The sequence below is a fragment of the Crotalus tigris genome, unplaced genomic scaffold (assembly GCF_016545835.1).
Source record: "Crotalus tigris isolate CLP2741 ecotype Arizona unplaced genomic scaffold, ASM1654583v1 scf7180000024506.7606697, whole genome shotgun sequence".
NCBI classification, from domain to species: Eukaryota; Metazoa; Chordata; class Lepidosauria; order Squamata; family Viperidae; genus Crotalus; species Crotalus tigris.
In genome coordinates, this window is record NW_024100678.1 from 2,140,130 (window position 1) to 2,156,462 (window position 16,333).

General features: G+C 36.6%; 1 protein-coding gene across 1 annotated transcript in view; it reads left to right on the top strand.

The window, feature by feature from the left end:
- The first annotated feature begins 5,288 nt into the window (after nt 1–5,288).
- The window catches only part of SH3BP1 (SH3 domain binding protein 1), a 33,173-nt gene continuing 22,128 nt past the window's right edge, over nt 5,289–16,333 (top strand). The window contains exons 1-5 of the mRNA XM_039333538.1: nt 5,289–5,898; nt 10,748–10,790; nt 11,743–11,847; nt 13,728–13,804; nt 15,580–15,691. Coding sequence (XP_039189472.1) covers nt 5,837–5,898; nt 10,748–10,790; nt 11,743–11,847; nt 13,728–13,804; nt 15,580–15,691 — 399 coding nt within the window. The 5' untranslated portion in view covers nt 5,289–5,836. The remainder of the gene's footprint in view (nt 5,899–10,747; nt 10,791–11,742; nt 11,848–13,727; nt 13,805–15,579; nt 15,692–16,333) is intronic.

The following is a 16,333-nucleotide window of genomic DNA, read 5'->3' on the forward strand; positions in this document are numbered from 1 at the left end:
ACTTTAAAATATAATTTGAGTCTGGACATCTGTGTCTTGAATGAGGACTCTGGACTGATTTGTTTGATCCACTTGGCTTTCTGTGGTATTATCAGGAGTCCTTTGAACACCAACATTCTATTTTTTTTTCCATCCTTCTTCAAAATCCAACTTCTGCTTCCTTAGAGTAACAGAAAAGCATTGCCTCCACAGTTCTGATCTTTTATCTTTCCCAAAGCCTTCAATTGCTATCCTACCAAGTGCTAACCTGCAGTGTATTTCTTTACTTTGGTTGGAAATCCTGAAAGGTAGAAACTTCAGTATGTCTATTTGTCAGTTTTAAGCAGCTCTTTTCATTAATTTGGTCATATTTATATTTAATCTTAGTCTCAGTTTTTCCATTGGTGCTTTTTTGCTTTCATTTTTGGGAGCTTGCATATCATTTGCATTTTCAGTTATCAGAGTAACGTCATCAGCATACTGCAGATTTGTGATGTTTCTACTTTGAATTTTAAATCTATACTTAACTGTTTTCCAATCCACTCTTTTTCAGTATATATCTAGTATATAAATTGAATAAATTGGGAGAGAGTATACAATACAACCTTGTCTCATCCTTTACTGACCTGAAGTCAGTTTGTTTAACCATGTTGTGCTCAGACTGTGGCTTCCTCTTCTGTGTTTGTTGTGCATAAGATCCATGAGATACTCTGATTTGTGATCTTGAGAATGGTTAGCATATATTCAAGATCATATTATGGAAACCGATTGCTTCTTTTTCTGCTTTAACTTGATTTCAAACCTGCACGTTTGTACTTAAGGACTATTGCACAGCCCGCTTCATCTTTGCTATTACAGCTGAGCTCTTCCACTACCTTTGTATCAATAATATAATCAATCTGAGTTTTGTGCACCCCATCTGCTGATGTCCTTATATACAGGTGTCATTTTGGTTGTTTAAAGAATGTTAGCAATAAAAAATATCACTGGTTTAGCAAAAATAGTCTTTTCTGCTTCATTTTTGTTTCTTAGACCATAGGTCCAACTATCTTTTCAACCTTTCCTACTTTGGCATTCTAGTTGTGTTGAGTATCCCATGTTCATATTTCTTATGTTCTCTGCTCCCACTGTAATTCTGTCTTTGCGGCTCCAGCTTTTCTTTTCGTACATGGCAATATCGGCAACTAACTGATGATCAGCATTTCAGGGTCTTTAATCTGATTGCATTGTACATGCCATTAATACTCTGAACCTCAGTTTTTTCTCAGGAGAACATGGAATACTATCTGACCCGAAGGGCCCATCTTCTCACACTATATTGTCAGTCACTTTATACTATCTTTCTAAGTGGCTTTCTTTAGAGGAATGGTTTAGCATTGCTTTCTGCGTGGTATGAAATTATGCTTTTGCCATCGTCACGAAACTGATCATCCACCTTCAGCATTTCCTATATCACTGATGCCTACTTGCTTTAAATAGCTGAGTAGCATTCATATCTTGAGTGACACTACTCAGTACAATATTCTTGGTGTACATTCCCAGCATTCTTCACTCATCACTTCCAGGAACACCACCACCACTACAATGAACTTATGTGGCAGGATTGCTTTAGCAGAATTATTATATAATGGCTTTCTCTGACTTGGAAGTCTGCTATATGTGTTGTATTTCAGTTCCCATAATTCCTGGTATTAGATTGCGGTCCAATGGATGACTGCTACAAATAGAACAATGACTAGAGTAATTGTTCATACTATCTTGAGCCGGGAAGAATATCCTGCTGTTACCTCCTTACACAATTTACAAGAATAAAGCTGTCCATCAGTGCATCAAAACCTAAGTTTAAAATTTCACCAGATAATATAAAATCTATAGTTGGAATTATATTACTACCGTATATATTATAAAGCACATATCATCCCATATGCAACACATTTATGAGGAATTCTAAGAAATATATTTAGACAATTTCTACCCTGTCTTTCTCTTGAAAATACAATCATAAATATTTCAGAATTAAATAAAACTTATTATAGATAGTAAATTCAAAGTAATCTCTTTTATGCTTGTTTTCTTCACTTGTCTTTTAGGAATTTTTAGAAAATTGAGTTATGCAGAATTCCCAGGTCAATGCACTGAAAAACTCTTTTAATTCTGACTACTGTTATCCTTAGAATTATTTTAAAAAATTATATTTGCAATCAACCTTAATCACCACTATTCATTTTATAGATGCAGTCACAGCAGCAATAATTTAATGATTTCCCCCCTATAGCCTATGAATCAAAAGTCTTGCTTCCACTGAATTGAAATGAATACTACTATAAGCTACTTTTTAAAAGGGTTGTAACATGCTTAGGATTTCAATAGAAGACCTACAGAAAATTCTAGGCCTCAGAAGAAAAATCAACAATTGCTCAATAATTTCAGTTACATATACAATTCAGAACCTGTGTAGCAGTTCTAATTTAATTCCATGAACATCTAGATTTAGGGCATTGTAGATGCCAAGATGTATCATTCACCTTTTTTCTCATCTACAACTATAGGTAGTTCTTGCTTAGCAACCACAATTGGGAACCACAAAGTCAATTGTTAAACAAAGTCGCTAAGTAAAATTATGACTCTGCTTATCTTATTTCAATTCCCCTTTGCTTTATAAACTTGCGAAGATCATACGTGCAAAGATTAATTGTAAAGTTACTTTTTGATCACTGTTGTAACTGCAAACAGTCCCTAATCATGGACTACTTATATAGAACTGATTTCTTCTTAACAACTATGATTGCTTTTCTGCCTTGTTTTTCTTCAGATTTCCTACTTCTCAGACTCTAATTTGAATCAAATTCTTGATTACCGGTCAAAATCCTAGACAAAATAAAACTTACAGAAGACAGCTACAAAATTGATTAAAACGTATACCAAATAAAACATGGATAATCATGCTTGCACTAGTTGCTATCAGCCATATGTGAATTTTATAAGCCACAGGAGCAAAGTTTGCATCTGCTAGTAAAAAGTAAACATTCAGTCAATTCTGGGAAGGCATCAGTTGCTCTTTATGTCTCAATAGAAGTTACAATACAATAATATACATTTGTTTCAATATTTATGAAGGCAAATACAGGGCATATTCTCCATATATAGCAAGTGAATAGCACCAAGCAGTTACTAAGGGGATTACCTATAGATGAAGAGGAAACTTGGAGAAGGAAGCAAGTGGTCAACAGTCAGGAAAGTAGTTAACACCTGTTAGAAGGAAAACAATGAAAGATATGTGTGGGTTCTGTAATCATACAATAAGGTTCTTGTTTGACTCTCAGCTGAACATGTGAATGACCTCCAGTTAAAGTAGCTCAGTGGTCCTGTCAGATAATAATGAGCCGAGGTGGCGCAGCAGTTAGAGTGCAGTACTGCAGGCCACTTTAGCTGACTGTGTTCAGCAGGTCAGCAGTTCAAATCTCACTGGCTCAAGGTTGACTCAGCCTTCCATTCTTCCGAGGTAGGTAAAATGAGGACCCAGATTGTTGGGGGCAATGTAAATATATATATACATTGCTTACTGGTGTACACTGCTTTAGAGAGTGCTTGCACTTAAAGCGGTATATAAGTCTCATAAATAAATAAATAAACAAGACATTTTGTTGGAAGGATATAAACTGTTAACGGTTGTTTTCGGTTATAAAAGCAGAATTTAGGGACGGGCAGCAACTGCATGATGCAAGTCTAACTGTTTCCTGAAGTTATTTCCAGTAGCACCAAGACAAACGTTTTTGGAAGGGCTCAACTAGGATATGAAGAAGATCCAGAGCTGTTCATCACCAGAATGTACTTTGGAACTGAGAATCCATTTTGCATTGTAAATGGGTGCTGCTAATAAACTGAACCTTCAAAAAATATTCTTAACTTTTTAAAAAAGACTACAGGCCTCAATCATATTCTGTAATACTGAATTTCATAACTTAACCAAACAATATGAAATGAACATCTTATCAGCTGTGAATCTGTTACTATAATCAACATGTGGATATGTGTGTATACATTTCAATAATGCATATGCTCTTCAGTGCAAATATTAAGGCGCCACTGGTCAATATTATGATTCAGCATTTGGAAGTGGTTATTTCTGGAAAAATGGTATTACAATGAAGTAACTCCAAACTTTTTCATTTTTCACATTCACAGTTTTCTTAGTTTGAAACTAAACAGTTGCATGTAAAAAAGCAAAAGAAAGCTGTGTTCACCCTTGTTTCAGCTTCTGTTCATTTAGGGATTCCGTGAAACACAGCTTGGTGATGCCTAAACTTTGACATACTGATTGCACATATTTTTTTCATTTGTATCTTATTTCTGTATTCCTGTTGAAAACTGACAGGTAAACTCATGTTTAAAAACCTGCCTGAACCAGGACAAAAAAAGAAAAATGTAATTATAGAAGCATTAGAAATATTTTAAATTTGGTCCATGTGACTTTGTATTCATAAGAATGGACTGGAATTTTTAAAAAAGCATGGAAAGGTGAAGGTGAAAAAACATGCATTACAAAGTTGTATAATTTACCTACTTCCACAAGTATCAAGGAGACCAGCATGGCATATTCATGGTTTCATTATGGAGGCTTTGCTTTTTAAGAAAAACACCAAGTTTTTAACTGCTATAGTTGAGAAAGTGTTGGTAACAGCATTAAATATCCAGAACTAGAGATGGTGGAGAATAAATCAGCAGGCGTGAGGTAATTTCAGCATGCAACAAAATGCTGTATCTTGTATGGTTCAGAATCTATATTTCCTAAGAATAGTTTTATTCTGATGTTTATTTTCTTTCAGCATAAGAGGTTAATTTGTAGTGCTGGTGCAGGATGCAGCTGAAAATATCCAGAAAGGCAAGATATCGTTTATTATTATGAATATTTTTTGGTGGCCAAAACTAAACAGTTGGAATCACTACACATTATTAGTCTTGCTTGAAAAGGTCCAAGCCTTTGAAACATCTGTCTTTGCTTAGAGGTAATACTGATCAATTCTATTTGAGATCCTGTTTGGGAACTCTTATAAGTCAGATAAGCATGAGTGTATTTTATAGCTAGTTTTCTCTGACCTGTTCACACAGTATACTAAGCCATAAGAAAGCTTGTTCAGCCTTACTACAGCTTATTGTGTAAACCTGGATTTGATGGCTTATTGTGTAAATCATGATTCAGATAATGTGGGCTCACTTTGCAACCTATTCTAATCAATGGGCTGTTGTCTTTGCACAAACCTTTATGTTAATGTGTCAAATATACACTATTAAGCGCTGGAGAGTGAGAAACAGAAAGAAAGTAGGAAGTTCTACCACATGAGCCTTGCAAATCAGCTTGTTCTGCCTTGTTTCATGTTTGCTGTAATCATATTTCCCCTTTAAGACTTGGCTGAGGTTATTTATGCTTTTTTTTTTAAGGGGTGGCGACAGGAACTGAGAAAAACAACCACAGATCTTACCTGACTAGCACAAGGAAAAAGATAGTGTCAGAGGCTAGAAGGAGCAAGAGAGTTAAGAAGCTAGAAAGTTTGCAAAAAAAAAAAAGTAAAGAAGCACCCAGAAAAAGTTGAGTAAAGCTCATTAGTGGAAGGGGAAACCATGAGAAGGAAGTAGAATAGGGAGGAGAGGCATAAAGACACAAAGAGAGGATAGGTGGGGAAGAAAAAGGAGGTCAAACTAGAAGATGACAAGGAAGTGACAAGAAGAAGCCTGCAGTGAAGGCGGAGAGGGAGAGAGCAACGGATGGCAGCAAGTGCAGCTGGCTTGTATTGAGGAGGTACTGAGCCTCTGGCTTGTTTTCCTGTCTTGGTAATACTATTTCAGCTTGGCCCACAGGATGATGAAGAGGCAGTTTAACCGGATGCGGCAACAGCTCAGTTACCCCAGCATCACTGGACGGTAAGGACTAGTTGTTTGGCTGCATTGCCAGCCTCTCTTTATAGGTATAGTTTGGAGTGCTAGAACTTTGCGTTGAAAAGTTCATTGGGATTTAGATTTTGTATCTCTAGCTGGAGGGTAGCTACTTTAAAAACTGTCACAGAGTAGCTCTCAATGGATGGGGTAACCCCAGCTTTTCCCTTCCTTGGGATTATTTAATTATAGTTTATTAGTGGCTTCCTATGCCCCCAGAATCTCCACTCGGCAGACTTCTAAAAAGCTTCCATGGTGTGATTAGCAATGTGCTGAATTTTCCCACAGTGGATAGCCTTCATTTCTGCAACCCTACTAAGACTTCAGCACCCAGGTTTTGCAACCAAAATGGGAAAGAGTTCTGATTCCCAGTTGTTTAACAAGAACAAAATGATCTCTCCACTTTTATCATACATAGTTTGTTGTAGTGCCTGATGCTGTTGATCTCACTGCTGAAATTGAGAAAACCAGTGTGGTGTGGTTGTTAAGGTGCTGGAGTAGGAATGTGGGTACTCAGGTTCTAGTCTCCCTTGGCTGCAGAAACCAGCTTGATGACCTTGAGCCAATCATTCCCTCTCAACCATTATTAGCATCAAGCTCTGCAACAAGCTAGCTGATAAATAATTCCCCTTTGCTGCATCATGCATTGATAGATTCACCTGTAAGAATCAGGTGATGCAGGGCAAAACAAGCAGACCCTTAGCAGGAAAAATACTAAGAATCACAACTGTTGAAATGAAAATAGTGGGGCTAATTAGAAATTGATTTCAGGGTAGAAAATCTGAAATCCATCTATTATTTCTCTCAGATAATGAGAAAGGGGCTTTTGAATCATACTTTTTGTATATAGTTCAGTTGATAGTCTCTGATATTAGTGAAACAAAAACTGGATTCTGCAAAACTGAAAGCTGCCTTTCCCTGCTGTAATTAAAATTGAAATCTTTTTTTGTGTGTGTGTGTGAACAACCACATGCTTTGAAATCTCATCTAAAGAGGCATACACAGTTGCCCTAAAATAAAAGCTGAGGTTTTCAGATAGCAGATTCTATACAATATTTTACTTGTAGAGGATTAGATTGCTACAACTAAGCCATTCTGAGTCATATCAGTTTCATGTTTAGTCACTTTCTTAGGCTGTTAAAATAGCAACTATCAATCAAAGGCTCATACTGGTGATCCAAATATCCCTGAAATAATAATTGGAGATTGGTAAACTTCTAAAGCAAGTACCAAAGATGCAAACGATAAGTTATAACTGGCAAGGTAGGAAGAACTATGGCATTTAGAAGGATGCTGGAGAATCATAGGATCCCCATTCCTGACCTATGAATAAAAAGAAAAAGGCCAAAGATCATATTTCTGTTAGCTCATGTTACCAACCTAGTGTTACTAACCCTGCATCTCAATCACATCACAACCAATGTGGGGCATTTACTCCAACATATCTGAAAAGTACAAGGTTAGAAATATTTTCTTGCCAAATATGAGCAAGAAAATAAACAGCAGAGTCTTTGCTCCAAGAAAAGGCAGTATTCATTTGACAGAAGGAGGACAGATAATTTTATGATTTGTTTTATTTTATTTATTAAATGTATTTGTCACCTATCTAACTGTGGGACTATTCTTATTATTGCTATAATAACTCTGAAATATTATTGCCCTTCAAAAGATTTAATCAACATTCAATTATCTCTGAGGAAGATGGGCAGTTTAAAAAAATAGGAAATATAAATAAAATAAAATTGATTCTTGATTCTTCTTGTATTTTTTGGGCTGCTTTGCAACCACTCAGCACATCTATAGATGGATAGAATTTTACTTTTGGTCTCCCAGTGGCAAACCCATTTCACTACTCCAACAATAAACAATATAGTGCTTTTCAAATATTTTGATTATAATTCCTGTAATCCCTGGCTCTCAGTCATGTTGAATTAAGCTTCTGAAACTCTACTCCAAGACATAAGGACACCTGGTTGCCTATTCCTGCACTAAACAGTCACAAGGAGGATTCCATGGAGGTTGGATGAGGAGATCTCTTCTTAACTTTGTTCCTGTCATTCTTTCGGCCGGAAGTGCAGAAAAATTTGACTGGTTACCATACATTTGAACACATGGGCATGACATCAGTAGAGTTAGGGCAGGGTTCTCCTCTCAGGAATCCTGAAGCTGCTTTTCCTGTCTTCCCTGTCTAGTAGTATTTTGAAGTTACTCATCCTATTCCAAGATGGGGGTGAAGAGGATCTTTGCAGACTTGCTCACCTAGGCTAATTGCACAAAGGACACTTAACTATTGCTGTTGTTGCATAAAAAAAGCAGCCATGTTAATGATATGTTTTTAGGTTTAACCGTTCTTTGTTTGCAACTTTCATTAAAATGCCATTGGAATCAGTCACCACACAATTAAAGAAAATGCAGAGAGAATTAATCATTTCCCCAGGATGGTTGGGGATATAACATTGTGAACATTCTTTCAATAATGCAGCAGCAATTAAGGTATCAAACTATTAACATTATGATACTTGTGTTTTAGCAGAGCATTTATTTAAAATGGGATTTCTCCCCTCCCCATAAGATAATATGTTACACTCTGTTATAAAGTAATTTTCAACTTATCAGTAACTGGTGAATGGATCCATAGCTATTGGAGTCATCTTAGCCATAAGCTTATGCATTGCCACCTTTTCCTGACTCCTTTTTTTCAGATCATAGGGGTTAAAAATTAAAATGTAAAAATCCACTTCTTGAACTGGCAGGACACTATTGCAATATAAAATCTACTGTCCACATAGCCCATTCCTAGACAGAAGTACAGGTAATCTTCAACTTAACCAGCATTCATTTAATGATTTTTCAAAGTTACAACAGCACTGAAAAAAGTGACTTATGACCAGTTCTCACACTCATGACTGTTGCAGCACCACCACAGTCATGTGATCAAACTTTGAGTGCTTGGCAACTAGCATGTATTCACAACGGTTGCAGCGTTCCAGGATCCTGGGACTGTCATTTGCAACCTTCCTAGGGTGCTTCTGACAAGCAAAGACAATGGAGGAAGCAAGATTTGCTTAACAACCACATTATTCACTTAATAATTGCAGTCATTCCTTTAACAACCATGGCACAAAATGTGGTAAAATGGAGCATGACTCTCTTAACAACTGCCTTGCTTAGCAATGGAATTTTTGGGCTCAAATATGGTTGCAAGTCAAGGACTACTTGTATTGTTTCTGTATAGGACATGTTATGCAAATCAACTGGATAAACACTCTGATTCTCTCCCTTCCTGAATATTACCAACTAGTGGAAATAGTTGGAAAATTATCCATCAATCTCAACAGCAAGGCAGATGCCAGCACATATTTCTCAAGATATATACTAATGTTTCTCAATACTGACAACTTTAAGAAATGTGGTCTTCAACTCCCAGAATTCCCAAGCCAATCCCAATTCTGGGAATTGGATTCCTCACGTCTTGGTTGCTGAGGTTAAGAAACACTGATATACACAAATGGAGAAAGGCTTTTTAACTTCTATCTTCTTTGATTTCCTGATTTGTGTTCATTTCAGTTTGCTGTGAAATTCAAACTAAGCATGTAAATGTAACTAAAATCCTATATACTTCCCCCAGATCAGAGTTTGAAATGTGTTTCTAACCAAATATAGTCGTCCAAAACAAAAGGAGAGGGAAGATATTGTCAGGCACAGTGCTAAGAATAAGAAGGCGGCAATATTTCAGGAAAGGCCATTTCCCAGATTGTGAAATAGTGTCCTCTATGTTTTCCTGGTAGATGCCCAAGTAGTTAGTTGTCCAAGAACTTGGGGGGGGGGAGAGTTTGATCAACACATCCATTGTAATCTTTTTGAATGGGTTGTGTTCTAATTTTTGCCAGCCCATTTTGCCCCAAACCTGGGAAAGAATTCCATTATATCTTCTGACTTCAAAAAACTCAAGATGGATGTTCTGGTAATATTTTGACCTTTGGGCATCTTGCATGCTCATATGATCCTCATCTAATGGTGGCAATTGATTGATTCTGTCTGGACTCAAAAGCTAAGCAGAGCTAGTAGCTGGGATAGGAGATCACCAGAAACATCATGGCAGAAGACTAGTCTGGAATGACAGTCATCTGGGAGTCAGTAATAATGGCAAGCTATCTCTGCAATCAAGAAGATTCCAAAGCAATTATATAGTCAGCTGCAGCCACGTTTGACCTGAGGGCATCCTTACTATTTTGTTTATCAATGGCAAGACTGTGTTGCAGAATCTGGAAAGTATTCCAATTTCCCCCAAAATAGCATTGTGCTGTTGAAATAGCAGTTTTCAGACTCCATTTCCAGAGTATTGGAAACAATTATTTTCAAAAGGAACCAAGAGTAGATTTTGAGGCTTTTGCTATTTCCTTATGTTGCCATTTATAGACCTTGGGCTTACATTCAACTTCAGGTTGGATTGTGAGAATTAAACCACGATTAACATTTGAACATTCTAAGCCTGCACTCGTCTGACATGCTGAAGCTGCCCAAGAACCCTTCCACTATGTACCAACATGTCTGAATAACTGTGGGGACAACTGTCCCCATTCCTCTCCATGGCTTCTGTTTTTTTCTGAATGCTAACCAGATATATTGTTAATAACAACTATGAACCTGTAAAATTCTGATTCTATTTTACTTTTCCAGGGGTAAATCAATCCTCTAACAAACAAGCCTACTATTTTATTGAAAGTATAATGCTGATCTGACATGCAAGGACGTGGCTTATAGACATTATTGAAATAATATAATGTACAAGTGTGTTGATGACCTCTTTCTTCCATTACTGCTCCTCCTTCTCCAGAGCCCAAGAAACAGCAGATTACTTGACTGAAGACTTGCTCCAGGTGAGGCACTGGGTTTCATCTGTGGGCATGTACTTACCTGTAGCCCTGTGCTGGCAGAGAAGGCGTCACTCGTCTTAGAGAGCAGTTTGTTTTCTCTCTCTGTCTGAGTCACAAGACAATCTTGGACTGGAGTCATCCTCTCCCAATATAATCCAGGTCTATTAGTAAGCTGTATCATGCAAGCTTCATACAATATATTCCATTGGGTGGGGGAGAGAACATCCAGAAGATGCAAAGCATTAATGAAACAACTCAGACTAGCAAAAGTTCAGAACATGCAAAGCTGCAGATAGATTGTGAATTGGGTCACTTTCCTTAAATTAATGGAGTTTTTAAAGGCAGTGAAGAGGCTTTCAAATAGACAGGTTTTATGCCATCCCTCACAAGACATCCTAAAATCATTGGGCTTTTCTTTCCTTAACTGATTTTTTTCCTGGCATAAAAAGCCTAGGAAAAAAATAGGGACCACAATATTTGAATTCAATATAAAATTCTGACAATGAGAAGAGTAGTGAATAAATGAAAAGTGCCACAGATGAATATAATGTATATATTTTAGTCACAATCTCCAACAGGAGAAGAGGATCAGACTATTCTGGGTATGCTTTCAAAAGTGGCTGCATTTTTTAACTCCAGCTATGTCATTTGAATAACAGTACAATGTGTTTTAAGCACTGGAGTCCATTAATAAATATTTATTTTATCAATTGAATTTGTATGTTAAACAACTCTGAGTGTCTCAGTATAAAATGAGATATACAACAATAACCAGTTAAAAATGATTTAAACAAATGATATTATGAGTGATAGACAAAGCAAAGAGTGCTCACCAAAGCCATTTGCATGTATAGGCATACAGATTTACAGTTTGTATGGGGAACTACAGTGTAGTAAGGAGAAAATGCATTTCTCCTTATTTCTTCCCAGCTAATTGTTCCACTTTCTTTTTTAGACTGAACAGAGAATTGAACCAGTCAAACGAGCAGCACACAATGTGCACAAGAGGCTTGTGGCTTGTCTCCAGGGACAATATGGGGCAGAACTGGACAAACGGGTGGTAAATCTCATTTTTCTTTTCTTTTTTGCGGTTCTTTCTGGATCTTAATTCACAATATGGGAGGCACATTTTTGGTGCTTTATGCTAGTTCTCAATTATAAAACATATTTCTTTCCCCATCTCACCTATTTCAGAAGTTGACACTATTCTACACTGAGAAAAAAAAATGCAATAGGTCCACAGTAATTTATGCCTACAATTTTTTCCTCTCCATGATTTCTGCTTCGGGTGCTGATCTAGATTGTAATACAGGAGTTTTATCTCCTACTTTGCTATTGTATAGCTCCTAAGAAATTTGGGTATTAAAATTGTCTAATATTAATCCACAGTTCTATCTGTAGCATTTATGCTAGGATTTGGGAGACTCCTTAAAATAGCCTTCTAGTATCTGATATCCTCTGGATACATTGAATTAAACTCCAATAATCTTCAGCCAATATTATCATTAGGTAAGCTGGCTAAAAATTATGGAAGCCATATTCTCATTGATCTATTGGTGTGAAAAGTCCATTCTAAGATATCAAAGGAAGAAGTAGAGAAGGTATCCTGGAGATTAACATGCCCTGTGGATCATAATCAGTATTCAAAGTAATATGTCATTGAATCCAATTATTGGATTTTGCCCATGGAGAGATACAACTAGGTATGGATATTTATATCCATACAGATTTTATAATCAGTTTTGGAATTAAATACGGGCGAAGCCCAAATTTCTTATTTCTTGTTTTTCTTCAGTACCTCATTTTTGCTTTTTTAAATACAGCAAATATATGGAAGGGAGGAAGGGAGTACACTAGGCAATTACCCTTTTTGAGACTAAAATACTATACAGAACTTTTATGATAATAAAAAAATAGGAGAGAATAATAACAGACTACCTGCATTCCTTTGAAGAATAGTAAAATAAAAATTATAAAAAAGCAAGATAATTCATTAATCAAGCTTTATAACTATTTAATTACTTTAAGTAATTACTTGTCTACTTTAGACCAGTAATACTTTTGTACTTCATATTCTTTAGAAATATTGTTTTCATCTTCTTTTTTCTAGCTAGAAGAAACCAGAAGATGAAGCAATGAATCTTTTTCAGTTTGTTCTTATTTTATGTCTCTAGCTTCTGACTGAATACAGTAAATCCAGAGTACTAATCACCAAGTTCAACTAGCCAAGCTATGGACATTTTTTACAGCTCCTCATGGGTGCAGCCAGTAGGAGAATGCAGGCATATTTGCAGGCATCCAGCCAGATACAGACTTTAGAATAAGATATAAATTGGCCCATAGTAGCACCAATACTAGTCTGTCTTAAAATCCATGGTATATTTATTTGTGTCTGTGCCTTATTATGGAACCATCAACAACATTTTAAGATGCTAATCTTAAACTTTAAATCAGTTATGTCCAATCATGTATCCTGCCTAACCTATTTCATTTTTAAAAATACACCTCTACCCATTTCTACCACCATTTGCATTCATAAAATTTTTCCACTTGACACTAATTCATATTCTCTGACCTATATCTTGGCCTTTTCATTCATAGGATCACTAATTTAGACATTGCCTGTAAGCCAAACTACGGTACTGTTATTCACATTTCACTAACTATCAGATATCCCAGTATATACACACATACTGCCCTCAGGATTCAATGAATTATCATTGTCAAAAAAAACCTAATATTACATTAAGATAAGGTATTGATGGTGAGAAACAGTTATTATTACCTGTTAAGCCAATAGTAAAGAAACAGAGGAAAGTTATATCCCTATAAGAAACCATAATGTAGGCAAGAAGTTAGAGATTTAATAACTGTAATTACCAACTATTAGCTGGTATAGCTATTTTCCTTGTCTGTTCATTTTCTTACTTTTTTCCACAGAAAAGGTTACCTTTGATGGCATTATCGGTTGCTATGGCTGAAAGTTTTAAGGAGTTAGACATGAATTCCAGTCTTGGGTATGAATTCTTACATTTTATGAATGAAAGATCATACAGTATTCTTCATAGCTGAAGAACATATAGTCTGAACTTCCTATAAAGTTCATCCCCCCTACGGATTGCAGAATCATATTTTCTTTCTCAATTTGCATTAATATCCTGACTGTTTTCTGAAAACATAAAAATATTATTTTTCTAGAGCAGTATTCTTTCCAGCATCTGTGTAATTAATATTAACCTTAAAAGCCATTCGTACAGAAGTATCTGGCAAGTTGAGTCTCCTCTGTTTGCCTGTCAGTTTTCCTCCACCACATGCCTTTTCTGTTGGCCTTGTATTTTAAGAACCATGCCAACTATGAAATCTGCATTAGACTATATTTTGTACTTCTGGGATAACTTTCTGTCCAGCAAAAGGGTGGTACAACAGAAAGCAGCACAAACACAGAGTGGGTCAAGTTTTCACTGGGTGAAATCCAAGCTGCACTTGGTGGGGGGGGGTATTTGTTTTGGGGGAGTTTTGGGGGTGACGTCATGACAGTTTTTGACTCCTAGTGATTACCTGGACAATCCTTGAAGTTTCCTTGGTAAGATATCAGAAGTGGGTGCCATTGCCTGCTTCCTTAGGGCTAAGAGTGTGTGATTAGCCAAAGGTCAACTAGCTTGCTTTATGCCTAAAATGGGACTAAAACCCATGGTCTCCTGGTTTCTAATGTACTGCCTTAATCAGTACACCAAATTGACTCTTACACTTCTATTAGCAAAAGCCAGTTCTGGGTGTTGAGTGGGAGGAAGGCCGTTTCCCTTTCCTCTTGCACAGGCTTGCACATGCCTTCAAATCTGATTCAGAGAAACTCTTATTCTTCCAGAGCAATTGTAAGAATACACAGGAGTGACATGAAGAAGAGAAAGTCTCATCACCCAAGTGCAGATCTGCTAGTGCAGCTTTAAATTCTATTGATCATCACTTAATAGGCACTATTTGCCCTGCTAGCATTCCCTTGGTTTCCTCTGTGCAGTGCCACAAAAAGAGCAAAGGGCACACTTTTTATCAGTAACAGGCACACCAAGTCACTAAAAACAAAGTATTTTTTTAGAGCTAATCCCACAAGTAATATATGGATGTTGCATTACTGTTATCAACTGAAGCTGAGCCACAATGACTGTTCAGCCTACCTGAAACTGCAGAATAGTCTTTGGAGTTTATCAGTGTCAAATACATGTGTCTGCTACTCAACAAGCATTTTATTTAGAAAATGAATATCAGGAATGAAGTTATTGGTTGCATAAACTGTCTTGTATCTCCAATCATCCAGGTAATTCCAAATTCTGGCGAGTATTTCTTTGGGAATTGTGCTCAGGTCTCCGTCCTTTATCCTTTTCAGTTGGAATGAGTTGTGATTTTTACCCCTTTTAAACTAGATTGTTCAACTGCTTATTTTTACTTTTAGTGGTCCTATATATCCTCTGGGCAAAAAGATAGGATACATATCACAGAAATTAAAGTATACCTAGTAATAATTGCAGAGCTTAGAATTTGTGGCAAATTAATTGAAGAAAAAAACAATTTTCCCAATTTGATGCTCTTAATTCCCATTGCATATGACTTGCAATGCAATATATCTAGAAAATGCTGGATATGGGAAGAAGCAGCTGTTGAAGGATCCAAACCAGGACTCTGGAAGCAAAAGAAGAACAAACATACTGTATGTTAGTCCCCAGAGGTATTATGGTAGATTGATACTCTTCACCTTCCAAGTCAGGTTTTCAACTCTTTCTTTCTTCTTTGTTTCTAGGAAAGCTCTAGAAATGAGTTGCTGTATTGAAAGCACCCTGGCCAGGATCCTTGCAGAGTTTGAAATTACTCTCGAACAAGAAGTCCTACAACCCCTGAATAAACTGAGTGAGGTATCTTTAATCTCAGATCAAATCAAATCAAATCAAATCAAATCTTTACTACAGTCAGAAACCAGCAAAATATTTCATTTCTTTTCTCTTCACTCCTATTTCCATGTTTACTTAACCTCAGCATTATCAGAATTTGTCCAGCCAGAGTGCAATTCATGCAGTAAACTGTGGTTAAACGATTGATGATGGAATGCTTCAGGAACCCAGCCACATAGCCCTTCCTAACAAATGGGCAAAAGCTGCTGTAACTTAGGAGCTATGGGGACTTTGACTATAATGTTCATTTACAAGAAAGAACAAAATTAAAAGGTTGTTTAAATTTTGTAAGGCTGCTCACAACTATAGTTAAGGGTCAATATGCATTGGAAATAACTATCTTGCAATGCTTGACTTTCTAACTTAAGCAAAATCAGGAAACTGGCATTTCCTGTCAGGGTGACAGAAGAAAGACTACTAACTGCTTCTGCTGTTCAAATGTAAGAAAAGTATAGTAAGTAAGAAGCCACCCTAGGCCTCGGGAGAGTCAAACCCATTCTCAGTTACTGGAAGCTCACTGAATATACCAATCACTGTTTCTCAACTCAGCATTCTTAATGGAATGATTGTTGTAAGAAAAATTGGAAGAAAGACTACTTTCTTACT